The sequence below is a fragment of the Numenius arquata genome, chromosome 1 (genome assembly GCF_964106895.1).
Source record: "Numenius arquata chromosome 1, bNumArq3.hap1.1, whole genome shotgun sequence".
In the NCBI taxonomy this organism is placed as follows: Eukaryota; Metazoa; Chordata; class Aves; order Charadriiformes; family Scolopacidae; genus Numenius; species Numenius arquata.
Window position 1 is genome coordinate 9,214,454 of NC_133576.1, and position 23,280 is coordinate 9,237,733.

The following is a 23,280-nucleotide window of genomic DNA, read 5'->3' on the forward strand; positions in this document are numbered from 1 at the left end:
CTACCCCTCTCACTGGCTCTGCTGGGCCAGGGCTGGAGGGAGGCCTGCACATGCACACACATATTCATGTACACATATACACATGTGTGCATGACACACACAGAGTGACCCCTCATATACCTATAAAAACAAACCAACCAGCCATGGCTGGAGGAAAGAGGGAAAATGCAAGGGGAAATATAAGGGGCCTATGTGTGTACTTCATACCACAGTTCTCCTGCTCTCAAGGTCTTCAGAGGAGAAGGGGAACTCTCAGCATGTCCCTGCCTTGCACAGACTCCCATGCAACCTCGGCACAGTTCTCTCCACACAACCTCCTTCTCCCCTCCCCATGCACACACACACACCCCCCCATCTCTGTAGGGTTTAACGTTTCCTGTGGTTGTGTGCGTCCTTCCCCAGCGGCCCCAGCCAGCCAATCCTTTCTCACTCTTCATGTCCTGCCCAACCCCAGCATCTCTAGTAGGTCTCATCCTCACTCAGGGCTTCCTCTTCACAGATCTCTGGGCAGCTGCAAAAGGCAGGTCCCAGGAAGGACAGGGTCTGTTCCTTCATGGTTCCCTCCTGCTTCTTGGTGGCCATGCTGGCCCCTATGGGTAAGTGAACTCAACTCACCCCTCAGCACCTACATGGATTCCAGTGCTGTTATCCCAGCTGCATACCCAGTTGCCGGCAGTGCTCCATTCCCCAAATGTTCCTATGCTGTGGATGGGCAACGGATGAAGTGGGCCAGAATCCATGAATCTCCTACAAGGGCTATTTTTTTTTCTGTGTGAAGCCCCCCAAAAGGGCCATTTTTTGGACACAAACTGCCCTGGACTGTTTCTTGCCTATTGGAGAGAGATTGGAAACTCACCTGCTGATCTGAAGAGCTCTCCCATCCCTTTCCCTGCTCCCTAGGCTGTCCCGTTCCTTCTCACCCTCTTCTCTAGCAACCTACAGAGCCTAGAAATGTTTTTCCATTTTTTCCTCCTCCTCAATGTTCCTCCTTTTGCTTTCCAGCATTGGCTCTGGAACAGTCCCCAGACAGAGTCATACGCCAAGGCCAGTCCGTCAATTTAAGCTGTTCCAAGAAGAAGGCCGACAGTACATTTGTGGTCTGGTACAAGCTGCCTTTGGGGAAGGACTCCAGGCTGATCCTCGTGGTTTCTGCATTTCAAGGTAGTAAAGCAGATGTGGAGTTGGATTTCCGAAGCCATTTGAAGAGCAGTGGGATAGAAGGAGACGGGATGACCCTCTCAATAGAGCATGCCTTTCTCAATGACTCTGGCACGTATTTCTGTGCTGAGAGTGAAACACAGTGGCGAGGCTGCTGAGGGAGCTGAGCACAAACCTGCTCCTGCCTGACAGAAGGGACCTGCTTTCCTCCTTGTCAGTGCTGCACAGGGCAGCATGATCCCTTTCCTCTTATTTCCTCCTCTGCTTCCTAGCTTTCACCTTCATGCTCTTCTCAAACTCTGTGAGTTTATTTGTCCTGCTGTCTCTCCTTGCCCCCCCACTCCTCCTTGCCTCCGCTGTGGTTTAAGTCTCATTTACATTATATTCATTTTTCTCTAACGTTTCTTCCCCTCTCTGCCTCCCTTTTTCTCCCCACCTTCTTCTTCCTGTCTCTCTTCAATCTGCACTCTGCAGACCCCCTCTCATTTATCTTCTGGCAACACTGCTCGTCATTCTCACTGACAAAGAGAAAAGGTCTTTGCATGAGAGGTTCTTGGTGCACCTCGAGGTAAAGGCAAGGCCAGGCATGTGGTGTAAGAGCCGGTACCGAGTGGGAGCTGCCCACGTCCTGCTCCGTTACAACGACCTCTCTGAGGTTATCCTGTGGCCAGGGGGAATGTGCAGCACAGCAGGGTCCTGTGCCTTCTTGGGTTAACTGTTCTGTGGATCAGTAACTCCTCCATTTACAGCAGTCTCTGGGTCAGGATCACTACTTCCCACCCCTTAGTTCACATACTGTTTGCCTTTTCCAAAAATATTATATACATTACAGATTATGTTAACAAGCTGTGCAGCTACCAGAAGGTTTCCTGTTCTTATAACACACACCGGTGTGCAGCACGGGCCATCTTGGGTCACTCCAGCAGGCTCCCACACTGCAGCTTCTCGTGCTGACCTACGGGCTTCTCAAGCCCTGAGCACAGGGACCAAAAGGGCAGGCCTGCCCTCTTGGACATCACTGACTCCTTGCATACTATGAGTCCAGCAGGGCTCCCAATGCACTGCCCTGCCACCTGCATCCCCCAGGGAACACCATGGGGAATGGAGACCCTTCCCATGGGCACATCAAGCACAGCCTCCTCTCAGTCGGAGTGCTGGTGGTGTTGTGGGGTGTGGGGTTCCTTCTTGTTGTCTGCACAATTTAGCCCACCCTCTCGGTTCTTCTCTCCCTTTCCTTTTGAGGAATCTAGGGGCATTCCTGAAACTCCTATAGGCAGTTTGTGGCAATGAATGCAGGGGGATACACCTGCAACAGAGGGTGTGGGAGCTGCAGGCGTTCTTCCATCTCTGTCTACTTAAGGAAAGTGGTGGTTGTCATCTGTCTGTCTTTTGCCTTCTTCCTGGTCCCTAATTTTTTCTCTATTCTTTCCCATATCTGAATCAGCTTTAGACTCTACTTTCTTCTAACACTCACTTCCTTGCCTCATTTCTCTGCCATTCATAGACTGCCTCTCACTTTCCTCCTCCACAAGAGGGTTCCGTGGAGAGGATGGCAGTGGTTTGAATCTCTTCAGCTCGTGAGCAGAGTAGTAGCGAGGTGTCACTGGTAGAGCACAAGTCAATGAAATTGCACTGGACAGCTGCTTTAAAGACCATCGTGGTCTCACCGGCTGCATCCCAGCTGCAGCCCCTTCAGTCCCCCCACCTCCGGAGGACAAGCTCAGTCTGACCTGAAATGGAACCCCCCCTTGGGCACGTTAATTCACAGGGCAGAGCAGGCAATGACACAAATTGTCTCAGCTGCTGAGGGCTACTTGAATTGTCCAGACAAAGTGTGTTCCTGAAGCAGAGCTGCTAGAAGCCCTTGCCCGGAGGCAGCACCAGGCTGAGATACCTTAGGCTCCCCAGCTATGTCCCAGGTCCAGGGAGAAATCACCTCTGGTGGATCTTTTTCCTCTCCTTTCCTGCAACATACAAGCAAAAATATCAACCGCTCTCCACTCACAGACGTTTGTGAGGGATACAGGCTCAGGGTCTTTCAACTGCTCCCGAGTAAGAACTCTGGTGAAAACAGAGAAGGATGAGAAGGATGCCAGGCTACAGCTCAGGACATTTTCTGGAAAAGTGCTGATGCTGAGAAGGAATTCAGCAAGTGCCTGCAGAGCAATGAGACACAAAGCCATGGTGTGATCCTGTTTGTAGATTGTGCCTGTCTCAGTGACTCAGGCACCTATTAATCTTCCAGGAGGTATCTCAGTGACAAAGCATCTGAGAGGGCTGGGCACAAACCTGTCTGTAGGCAAATGGAGCTTGTTCCTTCATGCCTTGCTCTTCTCCTTTCTCTCCTTTTCCTCCAGTGTTGGATTTATTTTAAATTTCTCCCTATTTCACCTGTTCTCTGTTTTTTCTGTCCTTTTATTTTGCTGAAACTATTTCCCTTTTCTTTTTTAGGAGGCAGCTACAGAGCCTATTGGCAACTTTGGCAGCTTTTTCATGGACTTTCAATTCCAGTGCCAGCTGGGGTTAGGAGGAGTTAAAACCAGAACTGCAAAATATTCCAAGATCCTTCTAGTTGAGAGGCACTACAAATATTAAATATTTTCCCCACAGTGAGATTCCCTGCCTCTGTCCTCCATACCATAGGCCTATGGAAGTACGCAGAGAAATGTTGCACAGAGAATGGGTGCCTGAAAGTCTTTATTTTTTGATCATTTTGGTACGTTCAGTCCCAAAACAGAGGAAAATGATGAGGAGAAGAAAACAGGTCTCAGTTGGCAGCTATAGTTTTTTCAATCCAGGAGACGTAATTGCAAACCTTGGTGTAAACTCCGGGATAGCCTTTCAGCGCACATCCAATACCCCAGGAAACGATACCCTGGAGCTCACCATTGCAGACCACTGGACCGCCGGAATCCCCCTGTGCACATAAAGGACACGGATATTGAGCAAATGGTATCAGCGTTAAGTGATGAGCCAGAGATCCCAGAAATCACCAACGTTCAAGGGAGCTCCATTGGGCTTTCTCTGCACAGAAGTTCTACAAAGGTCATTTCTGATTACCACTCTACACCTGATGCTCCTGTGCCTCACTTTAGCTCCAAGGGCACCACAGCTAAGGATGAGTAAGCTGCCTGGCTTGGACGGATGCAGTCCTTGGCAGACACTTAGGACATGTATGTCTTAAACATTATTCTTCCAAATATTTCCATGGAGCCAGGCACAAGTAAAATGCAGAGCAGTTGTCAGGTGTGTTCGTTTTCCAGATTACCTGGATCTTGGCATACTGGCTATCTAATTTTTGGTGAGTCCAAAATTAACACTTGTGTCCTAAGCTCTAAAGTCACCGTGGTTGGTATTGACTCTCTGGTGCTGCACTCCTTCCTTTTCAACAACCTAAGGCGCACGAGGTGGCATAGTCTGCGTGTGGAAGTTTAGGGCTGAGGTAATCGCCGTCTCACAAAAGGGACAATGACTGACTGAGTGGAAAAAGATCCAGCCTCACTCAACAAGCTACTTTCACCCCAACTCTCTGCTGTTCAAAAATACAGCGGTCAGATATGCCAGTGCAGTGAGAATAGCAGATTCTCCAATACGACGGCCTCTTCTACTAGCAAAAAGCAGGAGAGGAACATATGGGAAAAGAGAAGCAGATGTTTTACCTGGCAGGAGTCTTTGCCTCCCTCCAGGAATCCTACACATATCATGTTCTTAGTAATTCGCCGAGGGTAGGCTTCTTCGCAGTCGGTTTGGGAGAGTACAGGGGCCTGCAGGCACTGCAAGGTGTCTGGATAGTAACCTAGAAGAAAACAGAGGGAGGTAGTTGATGACATCTCTGAGTTCATTTCAGAGCCCGGAGAAGATCTTTCTTAGCAGAAAAGTAATCACTGAACATCCTGTTTTAGCGGTCGACATTTTTCCTCTGAGCAGTCATCACAGCACAGATTCCTTTTCTTTAGATGGAACTGCAGCCACGATAATTTTTCTGATACCTAGAAAATCTTCAACTGGCAAGTGTGGAGCCAAGAGCTATTCTTGTAGCTCACATGCTGGAGGAAACCTGTGCCTCAGGAAAACCATGCTCTCCTCTGGGGCAGGTTTAGTTGTCGTCAGTGGATTAGACACCAGTCACCATCCACACCTCTGACCATTGGTGTAAGAAAACGGAGCTCTCTTGTAGTTATTTGAGATCCACCAGATTTTGATCTTGGTCTCAGAGAACTGACAGCTCTATGGACAGGAGTTAAATTGCTCGTGCTTGGCGCTGCACAGCTGATAGCACCAGGGCACAAAATTTATGACGGCATGAACATGCTGGTGAACAGCACATGGATGACTTAAGTGAGCTCGTGTTTGACCCACAGAACAAGAGGAAAGACCTTCTAGCAGATTTCCTTTGGGGAAGTTAAATGGTTACTGTCCTACAGAGACTGATCAGCCGAAAAGGCCTGTCCCACAGCACCTCTCTGTGCTCTACCCTGTACTGTTTGGTGTTAACTGGAGGTCTTAGGGTGTCTCCCAGCCCTCATGATGCTGTACGTTCCCACAGATACTCACTGCCGCTGATGAGGGTGTTGCCCCAGCCAGAGATGAGGCACGTGGTGCCTGTGGCCACGCAGCTGGTAGGCAGAGGAACTGTTTGGACAGCCTCGTTGAGCTGGGCTGGTGTGGAAAGCTTGATGAGCATAATGTCATTGTCCAGTGTATAGGAGCTGTAGCCAGAGTGGCGAATGATTTTAGCTGAATTAATTAACTGCTGTGTGGATTCTGTGAGTTTCAGGTTATGTTTCCCAAGCTGCACTTGGATGCGCCTGGAAAAGAGAAGGAATGCATACACTTTACTGCCACTGACAGGTTATGAAGAACCTCCCCGTCACCCTCTGCCCTCGCTTCAACATGGCTATCGTAGGAGCTGTTTTCATGCAGGTTCTCTTTATGGTCCTGCAATAAGTCCTTGGGGATCTTGGACTCAGGGTAAGACCCTGAGATCTTACCCACTCCCAGTGCAGGTGGTGAATTTCTGCAAGTTTCTTTGGCTGAGCTGGGACAAGTTGAATTCATAACCGTGCTTTATACAAACATTCTGGAAAGAGGCAAACTGCTGTCACCCTGACCTCACTCCCCTTTCTGTTCTCCAGTTACTAAGTTGTAGCAATTTAATTTTAATCCAATTTATAAGAAATCACAGCCTGTAACTCGTTGCTAGGTTATGACATTGTCATTTGAGAAAGTGCTCTGCATTCACACTAATGTTGGCCAAAGTGGAAAAGCCCTCGTGATGCCTCAGCCCAGCTTCCTGCATGAGCCACCTATTCCTTGGTTGTCCCCTGTCAGAACAAAGTCACTTACAGATTTGGATCTCACAGCTCAGAATTCCTGCTAGAAGTGAACTGGAAGAAAGAAGTAGGTTAAGGAAGAATACAATTGTTTGCACTCACGACTTGTAGCAGTGAGCAGCCGACAGGACCCACTGGCTGTTGATGAGGGAACCTCCACAGAAGTGATACCCATAATTCAGGGACACCTGATAGGGGACAGAGTTCTCTGGACAGGTGTAGCCTCCCACGATCTTGTCATCATCATCATCAGCGCTGACGGGGAAGGCAACTGGAAGATAAGAAGTGGCATATGTCAACATCTGGCGTAAGGAATCCCGTGCCCCTGTGGCTGACTGAAGCATCTCACTTGCAGGCTCTCCTTCTCTAAAAACTCACAATACCAGTGGTGAGCGAGTACTCGCTCATAGTCCAAAACTTTACAGCAGCTTCAGGACTTCCTGGGCCAGGGGGGTTATCTTTATACTTGATAGTCCTTAAGGCAGAGACAGTCTTTTTTTGAAGCTATGGACTCATTTCAGTAATCCTGGCTCAAGAATTCCTATGAGGGCATTCATTCCCCATTTTGTGACACAAGCAATTGTGAGCAGACATAGTCAGAAGAAGTCGGAGTGCTCTGCCTTAAAATTGTTGCGAGGTGAAAGCGGACTTCCCTTTCCACAATAGACTGCCCTCTAAATTTGCTCAGAGAATGTGTTTCCTTAGAAATTACAAAATCAGAAGTAAAAAACATACTCACCAGCCACCCCGACAAAGGCGAGAAACAGTATGAATTTCATGATCTTGCCACAGCCTCAAGACCAGACTGGTGGAGTGTCAGCGGGAGCTGCTAGAAATACATTTTCTGAAATGGCCTTATCTCTAGTCCAAGGTTTTCTCCAGACAAAAAGTACACAGTGGAAAATCTGAAGATCCAAATGTGGTCATCAACAGGCACTGGTAGAAAGCACAAAAAAATGTATCAGTTAATCATAAACCTTTCCTAAGATAGAGAATTATTTTAAATCATATCGTAGAGCAGCCTTCAATGTAAAAATATGTTTTGGCTTTGGAAGATGTGAAGCTGTTTGTTTGTCTCATTCATATGCGCAGCACCTGTTGAGAGCAACCCTCAAACCCCTTTGGGATTCCTCTGTGCTGACAGTGTTATTCTCAAAAATGCATCTTTTTGCTGGAAGCTGAATATTGTAGGTAACGGACAGTAATTTTGAAACAAAACAAGACAAAAGAAACCCAAACCCTCTCAGTGTTAAGTTTGCTAAGTTTATTTTAGCAAGTTCATTTTGGATGAGAGTGGATGAGTGGATGAGAAGCTCAACATGAGCCAGCAATGTGCACTGGCAGCCCAGAAAGCCAACCGCATCCTGGGCTGCATCAAGAGAAGTGTGGCCAGCAGGTCACGGGAGGTGATTCTACCCCTCTACTCTGCGCTCGTGAGACCCCACCTGGCATACTGTGTCCAGCTTTGGAGTCCTCAACACAGGAAGTTTTCCTTCATTTCAAAAAAGGACAAAGCCAAGGCCAAGAGACTTCTCCAGGGAGCTACATGACTTGTCTTGGGCTTGAAACTGCTATCAGTGAAGAGTTTTCTTACACACATGGTTTATCCTGAGAAACAGATAAGGATTAGAAGTTTCCTGTGGAAAGGGGAAAGATGTGTAATAGGACTTGGCACACAAAAATTACCCAAGCTATCTAATCCCATCATAACTAAGCACAGCAAGAGCAATTCCTAATCTACAATAGCGTACAATTTGCTCTCCCTGGGGATTTGTAATTTCTTTGTCCAAAACACCTAGAGGCTCCCGTGAATCCCAGAACTCAGGGCTGTGTGCCAGCAGGGTAGCTCATGGAGCAAACTGATCTCAAATGAAGGCAAAAGGGGTGTTTGCGATGTACAACTCAGAGGTCATACAGCAGACAGACAAACAGCCCTCCAGGCCTTTCAGTGAGAACTGTGAAGGAGGAACAGGTTGAAATTGGAACACCTCCTCCAGCTTCTCCTTCCTTTCTTTAAGATGACAAATCCCTACCTGAAATGTAAATACCCTGTTCTGCTCAATGCTGCTGAAAGTTCCACAGACCCATTGCAAGGTTTTTTTCAGGGTCTTTCAAAATATACATGCCAGGGATGCATCTCCGAGTGCAAACAAGTCTCTCATTTAATGCAAAGATGCTGCAGTAGAATGCTGGCAGCTCCAGGGGCACGGGAAGGAGGAGAATTGGTGAGTGCAAGGCAGCCGTGTTAGATACTATCAATGGAGCAGCTTGTATTTTCAGAAATCTATGTTCCTAGTTCAAGTATGTCAGTCAACCCTGTCATCACTGGACTCAGGTAAAGTAAATACATTTGGCCAGGCTGATGCAAGATCCTGAGAAAGGGAAAGGTGGTGAGACCATGTGCTGATAGAGCTAGAGCTTCCAAGGAGCGTAAAGTGGAGGAGTTTCTGAGGCCAGTCCTTGTACATCTCACAGAGCGTGGTGGTGGAGGAACCTTTGATTCTCTCTTCCCAGGTTTCTCTCTGCCTGGGAGGAGCTGGTTGAAAGACATCCCATCTGACCTACAAACATCAAGTCCCCAGTTTGTTTCAACCAATACCTTACATTCTGCTATAACATCAGCCTCCTGCTCTGAAGAGCCTTCATGTGCTCTCTGATTTCTTCACTAACATTGTTTCCTTCCACTCTTGCTCACCCCTGGCTTCCCCCCAGCAAATTAAAATTCTGCTGACACTCTGAACTGAGTTTGCCAGTTTTACATTTCTCAGCCTACACACGTGTGCACCATGTGCTTTCCACCATGACACAGCTGTTGCATCCTGTTTCAAAGGTACCATGGAAGTGAAGGTGCCAGTGTGAAGGCTGCACACATTTCACTTGTGAAGTTGTTTGGCAGCTTCCGCTCTTTGGTTCTCTTCCTGACTCAGGGTAGTAAGGACAAAGCCTTGTGTTTCAGACCAGCACAGATAGAACTCAGGAGGATATTTCAGGAGCTGTTGTGAAGACTTCTGAAGTTTCAGACTCTGGTCTAGCTAATTCCTCTGTAGCTCATTGGCTGCTGCTACACTTCAAGAAAATGGATTCAGACCTGGTGCTGTGAAACTCAATTCTCTTTCTCTCAGTTGCTTTTCCTGGGGATGCTGATGATGACAAGATTGTGGGAGGCTACAGTTGCCCAGAGTATTCTTTTTCCTACCAGAGTCCTTGTACGCTAGGTATCACTTCTGTGGCAGTTCACTCCTCAACAACCAGTGAGTCCTGTCAGGTGTCACTGCTAGAAATCGTAAGGATGGATTGTGTTGTGCATCTGGATTCTAGTCAAATCTTGCAAGGCCACCAGATTTGGAATATGGTGCCTAGCAAAAAGAAGGGAATCCAAGGTGGCAGTGCATGGTGTATCTGAAACCAAAGGAGAAATACTATCCTCTGTCTCACTGCATTACATGATCTTTCCAGTATTCCTGCACTCTTGGCATCCTTTTCTGCACATCCTAACATGCCTTTCTCTGCACATTTGCATGTCCATGTGGATTAACATTACTATAATGTTCTTTTTCACTCCTCCAGACTTTCTCCATAGATCTTTCTTGTCCTGAATTTAGGGCATACCTCTGCAGAGAGAGCACAGATCAAGGATCATGCTCCACTGCAATAGGAATCTTCCTTCCCTCACCATTGCTCTAGGTGTCTGAAGTGATCCATCTATGCTAGCACCTTTGCCACAGTTTCCAGCTGGGGATCCACTGGACAGGATGCCCAACTAGCAAGGCTCTCCAGATTCCATCTTTCATGAAATCATAAAGCTCCTAGAGCTCTGTGACACATATGACTTTGATTAGGGAAACACTCCCTTATTCTCTTCCAAGTGTCTGCCAGTCCCTTGTGGGTACAAAGTTGTTCTACCCATGGTTAACTGCTGCTCTTTTGTGCTGGTAATTTTGCAACCATATGCAAGTGAGATTGGGAGACTACAACACTGATGTGAAGGAAGATGGTGAACTGGTCAGGAGTGCCGCATTAATCATTCACGATCCTAGATATGATTTCCGAATGCCTTTGTCAAGATGAGGAAACACAATGAGCAGTTGCTGTGAGTATCACAGAATCATAGAATTATCTAGGTTGGAAGGGGTCTTTCAGATCATTGAGTCCAACCATCAATCTAACACTGAAAATGATTTAAATCCAGCTGGCGGCCGGTCACAAGTGGTGTGCCTCAGGGCTCAGTGTTAGGACCATTTCTGTTTAATGTCTTTATTGATGATCTCGACAAGGACATAGGGTGTATCATCAGCAAGTTCACAGATGACACCAAGTTAAGCAGGAGTGTTGATTCCCAGGAGGATAGGGAAGCTCTACAGAGAGACCTAGATAGATTAAATCATTGGGCCAAAATCAGTGGTATGAGTTTCAACAAGGGCAAGTGCCAGGTTCTGCACTTGGGCCACAATAACCCCAAGCAGCGCTACAGGCTTGGGGAAGTGTGGCTGGAAAGCTGCCTGGAAGAAAGAGACCTGGGGGTTCTAATTGACAAGCGGCTGAATATGAGCCAGCAGTGTGCCCAGGTGGCCAAGAAAGCCAACGGCATCCTGGCTTGTATTAGAAATAGCATGACCAGCAGAAGTAGAGAGGTGATTGTGCCCCTGTACTCAGCACTGGTGAGGCCACACCTGGAGTATTGTGTCCAGTTTTGGGCACCTCAATACAAGAGAGATATCGAGGTGCTGGAGCGAGTGTAGAGGAGGGCAATGAAGATGGTGAAGGGCCTGGAAAACAAATCATATGAAGAGCGGTTGAAGGAGCTGGGACTGTTTAGTATGAGGAAGAGGAGGCTGAGGGGAGACCTCATCACTCTCTACAACTACTTGAAAGGACACTGTAGAGAGGTTGGTACTGGTCTCTTCGCACAGGTAACTAATGACAGAATGAGAGGGAATGGCTTCAAGCTCCAACAGGGTAGGTTTAGACTGAACATTAGGAAAGAATTTTTCACAGAAAGAGTGGTCGGGCATTGGAATAGGCTGCCGAGGGAGGTGGTTGAGTCACCATCCCTGGATGTGTTTAAGAGACGTTTAGATGTGGTGTTGGGGGATATGATATAGGGGAGAACTTTGTAGTGTAGGGTAGATGGTTGGACTCGATGATCCCAAGGGTCTCTTCCAACCTGGACGATTCTATGATTCTATGAATCACAGAATCACAGAATCACAGAATCTTAGTGGTTGGAAGGGACCTTTGAGATCATCGAGTCCAACCACATTAAAAAAAAAAAAAAAAAACAACAAAAAAAACCACAAAAACACACAAACAAACAAAAAAACACAACACAAAACCAAACAAACAACAACACCCCCCCCAAAAAAAAAAAAAAAAAAAAAAAAAAAAAGCAAGCAGCATCCATCAACTAAACCCCACACACAACACCCCACCACAAACCAACAATCCCGGGCACTAGAGCATGCCCTGAAGAGCCACGTCTACACGTTTCTTAAATACCTCCAGGGATGGTGACTCCACCACCTCCCTGGGCAGGCTGTTCCAGTGCTTGACCACTCTCTCAGTAAAGTAATTCTTCCTAATATCTAATCTAAACCTCCCCTGCCGCAACTTCAGACCATTTCCTCTGGTCCTGTCGTTATTCCCTTGGGAGAAGAGGCCAACCCCCGCCTCTCTACAGTTTCCTTTCAGGTAGTTGTAGAGGGCAATGAGGTCTCCCCTCAGCCTCCTCTTCTCCAAACTAAACATGCCCAGTTCCCTCAGCCTCTCCTCATAGGACTTGTTCTCCAGACCCCTCACCAGCTTGGTGGCTCTCCTCTGGACACGCTCCAGCGCTTCAATGTCTTTCCTGTAGTGAGGGGCCCAAAACTGAACACAGTACTCTAGGTGAGGCCTCACCAGTGCCGAGTACAGAGGCACGATGACTTCCCTGCTCCTGCTGGCCACGCTATTCCTGATACAGGCCAGGATGCCGTTGGCCTTCTTGGCTGCCTGGGCACACTGCTGGCTCATGTTAAGCTGGCTGTCCACTAACACTCCCAGGTCCTTTTCTGCCAGGCAGCTTTCCAGCCACTCTTCCCCAAGCCTGTAGCATTGCCTGGGGTTGTTGTGGCCGAAATGCAGAACCCGGCACTTGGCCTTATTAAACCTCATCCCATTGGCCTTGAAAATGTCATCGCTAAGCCATGCAACTAAGCACTACGCCTAGTCATCTTTTAAATACCTTCAGGGATGATGATTCCACCACTTCCCTGGGCAGCCTTTTTCAATACTTGATAACCCTTTCAGTGTAGAAATTTTTCCAAATATCCAATCTAAACCTCCTCTGGCACAACTTGAGGCCATTTCTACAACATCCTTTCAGGTAGTTGTAGAGAGCAATAAGGTCTCCCCTCAGCCTCCTTTTCTCCAGGCTAAGAATCCCGGCTCTCTCAGCTGCTTCTCATAAGACTTGTTCTCCAAGTGCATGTTGCATGTACCTGATGACACTTCTCCTGCTCTACTGCCCAGGTTCGTGAGATCCATGCACATTTCATGCCTGTTTTGCATCCTTTCCATGTTCTGCCTGCAAGTTCCCCAAACTGTCTTGCCAGTGTGCCTCAATCAACAATACCCTTCAGATTTGCTCATGCAGGTTGCCCTGCTTTGCTGGATGGCTCTCACATACAGGTCTACAGGTCTTTCTGTTCACTGACAGTGCTGAGTCCCAAGATGAAACCTAATTTTTACTGGTGTCCCAGCAGCCAATTTCCCTAAAGTTCTCCAGTGACTGAAAGCTCCCATTCTGAGCAACAGGTAACACAGACTGCTGCTAAGGAAAGGAAAATAATAGCAAGCAGGTGGAGAAAAGGTCTGTGACCTCATAACAGCGTAAAGCATGCAAGAAGATTGGTTAAGAAAGGAAGGGTAGGAAATTCTTGAGAACAGTGGTCCCACATGCAGCCAGAAGTGGATATACAGCCTCAGCCTTTGAGGTGGGAAACAGACTGTATCCCAGGAATCTTCAGGAAATGGCTGGATTAGAAAGGAAAGGAAGGGCCCTGCAAGGACATAGCAAACGGGGGAGATCAGATTTTAAATAATTCATTTAATCCACCTCATTCAGCACATGATCTGTAGAGAACAGCCAGAAAAACGTCCCCTGAAGGGTCTGTGCACCCAAAACCTGTGTAAACTGGGCAACTACTGGGCAATTTTAACATCTCCAAAACAAGAAACTGCCTCTTTGCTGTTGCAATATAGGGTGGAGAGTTTGGGAAAGAAAAGGGAGGCCAAAGAGGGACTGGAAAAAGTGTAAAGGTGGTGAGGTGGAAAGTTAGGTGGTCTGAAAAAGCTGGGGAAGGAGTTTAGAAGTGTCAGCCAGTGAGGTTGTCACAGTGAAATAGAAGGGATGAGGAAGGGGAACTTGCACCAGACAAGCAGACGCGGCTGGATTAGAAAGGGAATTAGAATGGACTGGTTGGGGATGAGAGGTGTGAAAGGAGCAGCACAGGTCTGACTGGGCAAGGGATTTGAGATGACAAGCCTGAGGAGGAAGGATTTCTCTAGGAATTGTCTGTCTATTGGACTTCTGCAAGGCCTTTGACACAGTCCCCCACAACATACTTCTCTCTAAATTGGAGAGGTACAGATTTGATGGGTGGACTGTTCGGTGGATAAGGTTGGATGTTCTCATCCAGAGGGTAGTGGTTAGTGTCCAGATGGAGATGTCCAGATGGAGATCAGTGACAATTGGTGTCTGTAGTGGGACCAGTACTGTACAATATCTTCACCAGTGAGATAGACAGTGGTATTGAGTGCACCCTCACCAAGTTTGCGGATGACACCAAGCTGAGTGGTGCGGTTGACGTGCCTGAGGGTTGGGATAACATCCAGAGGGACCTGAACAGGCTTGAGGAGTGGGCCTCTGTGAACCTCATGAGGTTCAACAAGGCCAAGTGCAGGGTCTTGCACCTGGGTCAGAGCAAATGCCAGTATCAATACAGGCTGGGGGGTGAAGGGATTGAGAGTAGTCCTGCCAAGAAGGACTTGGGCATACTGGTGAGTGAAAAGCTGGACATGAGCTGACAATATGCATTCATAGCGCAGAAAACCAACTGTATCCTGGGCTGCATCAAAAGAAGCATGGCCAGCAGGCCAAGGGAGGTGATTCTGCCCCTCTGTTCCTCTCTGGTGAGACCCCACCTGGAGTACTGTGTCCAGCTCTGGAGCCCTCAGCACAGGAATGACATGGACCTGTTGGAGCGAATCCAGAGGAGGGCCACAAAAATGATCAGAGGGCTGGAGCACCACTCCTATGAGGACAGGCTGAGAGAGTTAGCGTTGTTCAGCCTGGAGAAGAGAAGGTTCTGGGGACACCTTATTGCAGCCTTCAATACTTAAAGGGGGCTACAGGAAAGATGGTGACAAACTTTTTAGCAGGGCTTGTTGTGATAGGACTAGAGGAGGGAAAATTTATACTAGATATAAGGAAGAAATATTTTACAATGGTGGTGGTGCAACATGGAACAGGTTGCCCTAAGACGTGATAGATGTGCCATCACTGGAAGCATTGAAGGTCAGGTTGGATGGGGCTCTGAGCTCCCCTGCTCATTGCAGGGGAGATTGGACTAGATGACCTTTAAAGGTCCCTTCCAACCCAAACTATTCTATGATTCTATAAACAAACAGGTGGCCCTAGAGGAACTTTCTGTACCAGTGTAGGCTACTGAAAGAAATGGGCCTGACATGCCTTCAATGCACCAAGACTGAAGAGCCATCTGATAGTAACTGTACACAGTCACCGTTGACCTGGACACAGTCCTAGTCCTGTCCATAAGTACTAAAGCTATACGTAGCTCTGAAAATGGGCTGCCAGTGCCTTCCTTGTGTTACAACAGTCATTTTTCTCTATCATTCAGGACTGGAAGGCCAATCTTTGCTTGATGCTCTGTTTCATAGCATTAGTTTCTAAATCCAGCAAAAAACTTTGCGAAGCCAGTTCTTACTGTTTCCAACTTTTGTTGAAAACTCTTCAGTAGAAAGCATTTCCTTGTTCCTTTGGTTGTCTTCCATGTAGGCAGGGTGCCTCAGCCCTTTCCTCATTGTCACATTTCTTTTACAGCTCCTGTTTCCGTTAAAGAGGAGATCTCACTCCTCTCTCTGAGGCTCACTGTTAGACTGGGCTGAATCTAGCAGCCTGACAGAGAGGAGGCTGCCACAGCTCCATGCTCCCCTGGCCCATCCAGTAGCAAGGCTGAGAATGTACTCCCACTAGACACGACACACACATATATATAACACACATATAGATGTATACACAGATGACAACACAGATCTAGGCAGACAGACACACCCACCACTCACACAAATGGAAACAGCACCAATGGCCTCATCTTGTGTCCCTCTCTGGCTGAACTGGATGAGGGTTCAATAGTGGGAAGTGTATGTATACATATGTACAATGTGTATCCTTTCCATAGCTGTGTTTAGACACTGACTTTGCCCAGTAGCTGCCCCTAGATCCCAATCACCACAGTACCTAAGTCCTGCAGCCTCACTCCAATTGCTGTTACGCGCACCCCACCCAACCCACCCCCACCCCAACAGGTGTTTGAGACTCTTCTGCTCCTGTCCTGGTTTGAGGTAAAACAGAACCAACTTTCTGTTCAGTAATTTTACTTATTAGCTAGGACTCTTCTAACTCTCTGAAATTAACAGCATATTGTGGAGAAAACTGCTCATTCTCAGAGTGATAAGACCAATGTTTGTACTTCATGCCAAGGAATAGTATGCAGAGAGGCTCTTGCTTATACTTATTGCTATAACAATCAAGGTCAGCTAATTTCATTATTTGCCCCACTGGAGGGTCGGAAATGGAAAAAAGCATAGAGGGATCCCACCTGTGGGGAGGAGCAGACAGGACAGGTGACTTAAACCTGACCAACAGGGGTGTTCCATCCCATCAGCCCCATGCTCAGTATAAAAGCTGAGGGACCAAAGGGTCAGCTCTCTTTCTTCAATGGCTGACGTCCGAAGAGGACCCTGTCTGTTCATCTTCCTTTGCTCCCAATCCATGTGTTCCTGACTCCAGAGCTGGAATCTAGTTCCCATCCATCACTGAGTCCAGTCTGGGACTTCACCAGTGCCTGCCAGTGACATCACCCTGGGAGCTTGATATGGTTTTGTATACATTGTATCTATTTCATTATTTCCTGTTTAAAAAATTTAATATTAGTTTAGTTCATTCTAAACTTATAACTCTCCTTATCTCTTCTTCTCCTCTCTTTTTTTGGGGGGTGGGGGGAGAGGGTGGGAGGGTGGAGGGTCCATCTGTCATTCTGGTTTAGGCCAATCTGGCCAAAACCACAACAGCTCCCTCTGGTTGCCACCTCCCCCTGGTCTTGCCGTTAGAAACACAGACACTCACCTGGAACCCAGGTCACTTCACTTACTTGCCAGCTAGTCTGCCTTCACATTCACGAGTGAGCACACACACTCACATACCCTCCTTTGCCCCAGCTGCTGGCATGACTAACACATGGCCACTCTTACCTGACTAGGACTTAGACATCCATATGTAAAACACATGCACACAGAACAGACAGTCCATCCCTCAGGGAAATACTTAGAAATGGAATTTAATAAGACATACACTGAGCTAAAGAGGCACAAGGCATAGACAGGCAAGCATACTTAGGAAGCATAGACAGGCAAGCATCAGCAACCTGTTTACCTCTGACTGGCCCCTTCTATAACTTTATTCCTCTATTTTCCTATGTCTATTCTTCCCCAAATCCAGTAGTTCAGGGTCTGATTTGGGAAGCTTGACCATACCTGCCTTTATTTTGGTACTATTTTGTTTTCCCTTGTTTCTTCTTTAATCTAAAAAGAAAATAGACTGAAAGAATTAGATGTTTTAACTGAAAAACAGAAGGGCTGCCAATCTAGCTACTCTTCAGAAGGCAGCAACATGTTAGGCAACTCCTGAGAGACACACTAGAGGGCCTGAGTTCCATCTTCCAGATACTTCCTTCCTTCAAAGAGTGTGCAATCATTTTTTGTTTCCTGAGACAGAAAAGTTACTCTGAATAAAAATCTTCATCCTGGAATGAGTAATAATTTCTAACACAGGTAACTAGAGAAGAATGTGCAGCCCAGCTGCACTGAAATTATTTCACCTTGTCTCAGAGTTCTTACACAGCGTAATCTTAGAATTAATTCCCAGTCTCCATAGTCCATTTTATTTCCCATCAAGTCTCTGAAATAGTTTCTCCCTCCAGAACTTGAGGTCAAAAAGGTTTCTAACAGGTCCAGCATGACAGACAATAATCAAACTAAAAAATCTGCAGTGCCTCCATTCACAAGACATGCAGGCGTCATTTATGGACATTCCTCAAAGCAGCAGGAACAGTCTCAACATGGCCTATGGAAGTGTCTCAAGGTGTTCCATCCTAGCAATAAGGTGAAAAGGCAAAATGTCAATAGACTCAGATGGAGAACAAGTGAAATCAAGACAAAACTTCCATGAAAGATTAAAAAGAAGAACAGGTTGTGGGAAGTAAATGCTAAAAATAAGCATCCAAGGATGATCTGTGTAAAAACCATAAAAGAATATAAAGGCATACTAAATTTGGTTAAACTCATTTGCTAACTGCTGTAATGACTTTGAAAGCAGGACAAAAATTCAAAGAAAAATGTAAAAGATATGGAAGGTAATTAAAAAAAAAATGTTCTGCACTGTCTACAATTCCTTGACGAGTCACTGAAACTGTAGTACATCCAGCAGAGGGCTCAACCTTGCTGGAGCATGGGTAAGGAATAATTTCTCCTGAGAAAACCTGCAGTGGCAAGAACTGGCAGGGACTGAATAGGAGCCATGGTCAAAACCCTACTTCTCGTATGCCAAGTGTCCATGACACTGGAGATCATGAAAAACTTTTATACATCATATAGAATATACTTTTTTTTTCCCATCTGAGAAGAAGCTGTATCTTCTCAGGTAATTTCTGTTAACTTCTTAAAAAAGTAGGATTAAAAAAGTGAGACAAGGGACTTTCATTACCAAAATTTTTGAAGTTCACACTCCTCTGAATCCTGGTATGACCCTAGGAACTCAGGGCCTTAGGCCCAGAGAAAGTATAGTATCACCAGGCTCACAGACAGAACATGGCACTTCAACAAATATATAAGGTCAAGGGAAAATTTGAATTTCTCTAGACCTTCAGGCAAATATGGGAGAGGGGTATATCAACAGAATGGGAAGAAAAAGAGAAAACTTCAGTAATATTGCTTACTGTTTGGAAGATGCAATATCAGGATTACTGAAGAAGATCATTGAAACTAAATATGTATATTTCATTCAAAGTACTAGCAAGAAAAGAATCATCTACAATAATATAAGTTTTTTGAATCTTAAATATTCAGAAAATAATAGAATGGTATAGTTTAAGACAAGGCTAACTAGGAAGTACTTGGCACTCTAGAAAAAACAGACTGTTCATGAGGCTAATGTCTAATGACAGTTTTTGGTTTCAGAAAAAAAGGCTGGCAGAGATGCTTTGTTTTTTGTAATTAGGAAGTGAATTAGAACTCCCAGGAAGATTAAATTGCAGGGAATATGCTTTCCTAACCAGAAAACTGAAGAAATTAAGATGTGATTCAACATGATTTTTGTGCCTCTACGATCTTGGTATATTATCTTTGCTTCCGTCCAACGTAAGTTCTGAGTCTTGAGGTATCATCTTTCAGGTATTGAGAACATCTCTCCAGAATGAAAAAAATATATGCTTACGTTTACCGGAATAAAGCCTTCTGGAAAGATGGCCCAAGCTATATCCACATGTGTAGATAAGTAAAAAAATAATTTTTGAGGCCAATATTCCCAGGTTCATGGCTGACAGATCCTATACCCAGACATGCACAGACAGTACAACATCCAGCCAGCAATTTACTGGTCTGCAAGCAATCCCACATTTTTATCAGGAGCTCCAAACGCTGCCTATCTTGAGGAAAGCCTAAAGTAAAACTTACAGCCACACGAATACTTCGTTTTGCTTTTAATGGCTCACGAAAGAGGGTATCAAAGGTTGACTGTCCCTTCTCTCTTCTTTGCCCAAGCTTGATGGAAAAATCAGAACAAGGGGAGGGGCATCAGTCTCTCCAGCCTCTTCTCTCTTAACTCGCAATGATCAGTAACACAGTGTTCTGGGACAGCTGATGGGCCATGCTGACTGTTTTGCTTACTCTTTTACCTGGTGAGAGACAACAGATCCATCTGCAGCGTGGGTCTTATCCAGGCCATACAGGGCTGTTGTGAGGTAAAGGACCCTTTTTGGCCATCATCTGTATTTCTTGTCACTTTCTCTTTTTCTCTCTCACTCATGCAGGTGCTGGGGTTGGAAGCCTCATCATGCAGTGGCCAGAAACAACACTTAAGAGAGCTGGAGAGACTGTTGACATGTCCTGCTACCAGAATTATACCACACTTGCCTACATGTTCTGGTACCAGCAGCTTCCAAGACATGGTCTGAAGTTAGTAGCCACTATTACTACATGGATGAAGAACTCTTATGAAGAAGGTTACAGTGAGGCCAAGTTTTACATTACCAGAGACAATAATGAATACTCTGTGATGACAATCAAGAATGTGACATACAATGACGCAGCCACATATTTCTGTGCTGCGAGTGATCACACGGTACAGTGAGAGGATTGAGCACTAAGATAAAATCCCCACCTTGCCTGAGTGAGAGATGGAGTCTCTGAAAAATGTGAGCAAGACATATTTGAAAGAGGCAGAGGAAGAGCAGAAGAAAGACAAGGAAGAAGTGGGGCAATAGAGCCAGAACTTTTTGGAAGGAAGAGGGACAGAAAAAGCAGTGAAGCAGCATCAGGATTCAAAGACAAAAAGCCTTCAGAAGTACAAACCCATAGATCAGCATTAAGAATTGGGGCACTGCTGATGTGGTTAGTGAAAGGCAGCAGATACTTCTTAAGATTGGTGCTACAGAAGCACGGCCATGTGTTGGGCCACTAGCTCCCCATGGACCGCACCAGAACACCAAGAAAAGGGTACAAAGCAGAAGGAGAATTCAAGGTTCTTCCACATACTGATGATCAACTCAAAGACAGAGGTGCCCAATGAGAGATTGATTGGTGTGGGAGGAGAGCCTAGCCTCTTATTGTGGACACAGGAAGATGGCACCAGTACAGGTGGGAGGAAACAGGCATGCCTTCCATTGTGGAAGGGACAGCACTTTGGCAGCTTTACAAGCGACAGTATGCCCTGCAGCACTTTTATTCACCTGCTCCACACCCTTCTTAATTGCAGGATCCCTCTCTTCCTTGCCACAGAAACGCATACAGTTCTGAGCTGGACCGAGGCATCTCTTCACAGCAAAACCTCATGGGCAGAGAAAGGAAACCACAAAACCTGCTGTCACCTGGTGCTCCCCTTGTGAGAGACAGTTGATGGCAGAAATTGCCTCCTGTTGTGCCTCTGTCTTCATTGCTTGCAAAGATGAGCTTTTGATGAACTAACTGCTCTTCAGTGATGGGCCTGGGAAAAGTGAGGGCAGGGTATTATTAGGGTTTCCCTACCTGCCATTGCCTGTCTGTGCTCCTGTTTTTATAACATAACCTAGCACTTACCTTTTCTTCAAAGAAAGGGAAACAGTGCTTAAAAGAGCAAAAGGTATCTTTAAGAAAGTATGGCTATACACTTGTATATTTTGGGCTGTTTTTAGGTCCTGTCTTTGTCAGTCTGCATACCATTGAGCACAGACCAATTGTTTGCCTCCTATGCTTGTACGGAAGACATAGCATATGAAGCACATAACTGTCGCAGGTAGCAGATGCTCACTGATGTGGGAAAACTGGCTATGCTGCTATTTGATTACAGCAAAAAAAAAAAAAAGAGTGGGAGGTGATGGTAATAGCTGGTGAGAGCAAGGAGTGGGAATCAGATGGGAGTATGTCCTGTAAAAGATCCTCACACTCCATTTCACCAAAATTGCTGGGGGACTTTTGTCCTGCCAGGATGGATCACTTGATTTCATGCCAGGGTCCTAGTCTCCTGATCGACCGTGCTACATAAATGTTACTTTGCTTCCAGGCTCTGCTCTAAAAGAAGCTAAACTGTTCTTGATTAGGGAAATTCAGATGCATGACAATCTCCTTTTCATTGTAATCTCACTCTGGACACAGTGGAGGCTCTGAAGAGGCTAAATCCAGTTGCATCCCAGACTTACTCCAGTCCTCCAAAGACATTTCTGAAAGGCTCAGCTTCAAACACCACTCCTTGCACACCCTGGTAGCCGATATTCTTCTGACTCCAGGAGCTGCTCAGCAATGAGCGTAACATACCATTCCTTGCTCCCAGGGAGCACCCATCTACTCCTCAGAATGCTCTTAGGTCCATGATCTACTCACTGTTCATATCAGACTACAGACGTACAGCAGGGAAGCATTGGGAAAGCATTGTCTGTCACATAGCAGAGACACACTGGGTTCCTTATCCTCTTCAGCCTCTGATCTTAGATAGAGGTCATCTTTACACAGGTACCAAACACATTCACTCTGTTGCTGTCTGGAATTAGTACTAGTGATCGAAAAGCCCTGTGAAAGTGTTAGTTTATGCTGAAATCATTAAGGGATATAAACATCACGGTGGTAACTTTGGGAGTGACTTTTGGGTGATTTTTTAACATTATTTTTTATCTTTTAATAAATTACCAGTTTCTGAAAATCATGATGTTAGAGTCCTAGCTCAGATCTCTTGCATAAACACTGAAAACCAACTTTATTGGCTCTGGGAACATAACAGAGGAAGGATCCCTTTCTATTTCTCAACTCTTGAGCATTTTTAGTTTAGAGCAGCAAACGCAATTTTAAGGCCCTGTGAAAAAAAACTTATCAGCAGCTTTCAATGTTCAGCAGATTAATGAGCTCAATTATTGACTGGTCACAGCTGTGCAATTTCCAGGTGGTAGTAGAAAATCATAGAAATCTCTAGTGGTCATTGCCATCTTGAAGTTCTGCAGTCGCAGTTCCCTAATCCAGTTCTCCTATGCAGTACTTCTTTTGCCAGCATGAAGTGGCACTGCACAAAAAGCAGCTATTCTAAGAAGTTTCTCATGAAATAGCTACTGTCTTCCTTGCCACAATCCCTGTCCTCATATTTATTCTCTTTTGTCTCCTGCTATAGAAGGTGGCAAGGGAGCTGTAGGTACAGAAACCATAGTAAAACTACTTGTTTTAGATGCTCAGCAATGACATCTCAGGCACATCTGCGTAAACAGCTGTATATTTGTAATGAATAGTAGCTTGTCAATAATAGCCTACCTGCTGTCTAGAAGTTATGCTGGCTGCTCAAAAGATAAGATAAAGGAAGAAGAGGATGTGTAAAGTCACAGCTCTTATGTAGATAATCTATCTACATAATAATAATCATCACATCTATTTTATGTAGATAATGATGCTATACCATGTGATGTAGTCATCCTGAAACTACTGTGAGGGTTTTACAGAATCATAGGATTACAGAATCACAGAATGGTTGAGGTTGGAAGAAGCTTCTGAAGGTCATCTTGTCCAAAGCCCCTGCTCAAGCGGAGCCACCTAGGGCCAGTGGCTGAGGATTGTGTCTAGACAGTGTTGGAATATCTCTAAGCATGGAGACTCCACAATCTCCCTATGCAATCTACTCCAGAGCTTAGTCACCCTCACTGTAAAAATGTGTTTGAACACCTTTGTGTTCAGAAGGAATCTCCTGCATTTGAGTTTGTGCCCATTGCCTCCGGGCCTGTCACTG

General features: G+C 45.9%; 1 protein-coding gene and 1 gene segment (V, D, J or C); one reads left to right on the forward strand and one right to left on the reverse strand.

Moving 5' to 3' along the window:
- Window positions 1-553: 553 nt before the first annotated feature.
- The window catches only part of LOC141471929 (T-cell receptor beta-2 chain C region-like), a 41,988-nt gene continuing 19,261 nt past the window's right edge, over window positions 554-23,280 (forward strand). The window contains 3 exon segments of the C gene segment in view: window positions 554-596; window positions 1,003-1,290; window positions 19,856-19,863. Of these exon segments, the coding sequence occupies window positions 554-596; window positions 1,003-1,290; window positions 19,856-19,863 (339 nt within the window).
- On the reverse strand, window positions 3,926-7,270 carry LOC141467910 (trypsin I-P1-like). Its single transcript, XM_074152617.1, has 5 exons — window positions 7,231-7,270; window positions 6,594-6,762; window positions 5,713-5,966; window positions 4,818-4,954; window positions 3,926-4,075 (listed from the first exon to the last, which is right to left on the reverse strand). The coding sequence occupies exons 1-5, from the start codon at window positions 7,268-7,270 to the stop codon at window positions 3,926-3,928; spliced, it is 750 nt and encodes a 249-aa protein (XP_074008718.1).

Coding starts and splice junctions, on each gene's coding strand:
- LOC141467910 (XM_074152617.1), bottom strand. CDS start 7,270: ATGAAATTCATACTGTTTCTCGCCTTTGTCGGGGTGGCTG. Junction 6,763..7,230: donor CGCCTTTGTCGGGGTGGCTG/GTGAGTATGTTT, acceptor CTTATCTTCCAG/TTGCCTTCCCCGTCAGCGCT. Junction 4,955..5,712: donor CAACACCCTCATCAGCGGCA/GTGAGTATCTGT, acceptor GTTTTCTTCTAG/GTTACTATCCAGACACCTTG.